At 73.8% G+C, this 565-nt stretch overlaps 1 protein-coding gene across 1 annotated transcript in view; it reads right to left on the reverse strand.

Annotated features, from left to right (window-relative positions):
- H696_02557 (hypothetical protein) overlaps window positions 1-107 on the reverse strand; it is a gene marked incomplete at both ends in the record, with an annotated part of 642 nt that extends 535 nt beyond the window's left edge. Inside the window, one exon of the mRNA XM_009496468.1 lies at window positions 24-107. Coding sequence (XP_009494743.1) covers window positions 24-107 — 84 coding nt within the window. The remainder of the gene's footprint in view (window positions 1-23) is intronic.
- Window positions 108-565: the final 458 nt, after the last annotated feature.

A 565-nucleotide genomic window follows, 5' to 3' on the forward strand; every position in this document is an offset into this window, starting at 1 on the left:
GGGGGGGACCGGAAAAAACGCACGCTAGCACGGCGGAGGAGGTCCTGGAAGTGCTCCTGCTTCTGGGTGAAGTACTCGGTGAACTTGGCGGGCGGGTTGACGGACATCGTGACAGGAGAGGAGGGGAGGGGGAGGAGGGGCGGCAAAGGGGGCGAAGACGGCTGGAGAGGCGGTATGACAAACCCACGGAGTCACCCGTGGGGCCATCCACGCCACCGACACTTGAGAGCCAGGGCGCCCAGGTGCCAGGCCCAACAAGCCTGGCCTGCCTGGCGCAGGCCGGGGTGCGGCGTGTCCCCCCCCCCCCCCGGCCATCGGCCGGGTAGACGGCGCGTGGCGCGGCGTGGTCCGGGGGGGGCGGGGCGGGTGGGGGGGGGGGGGGGGTCGCCTGCCGGGCTGGGAAAACCCGGCCCGGCGAACACCAGCGTGGGCAGTCCCGGCGCCACGACGGCGCACGTTTATCTCGGGCGGTCCCGACCCCCGAGCCCTACCGCCCACCCCGGCCCCCCCTGCCCCCCGCCCGGGCCGGCTGGGACCGGTACCAGGACACGATAAGACCACCGTC

This window comes from Fonticula alba, assembly GCF_000388065.1.
Source record: "Fonticula alba strain ATCC 38817 unplaced genomic scaffold supercont2.4, whole genome shotgun sequence".
NCBI lineage: Eukaryota > Rotosphaerida > Fonticulaceae > Fonticula > Fonticula alba.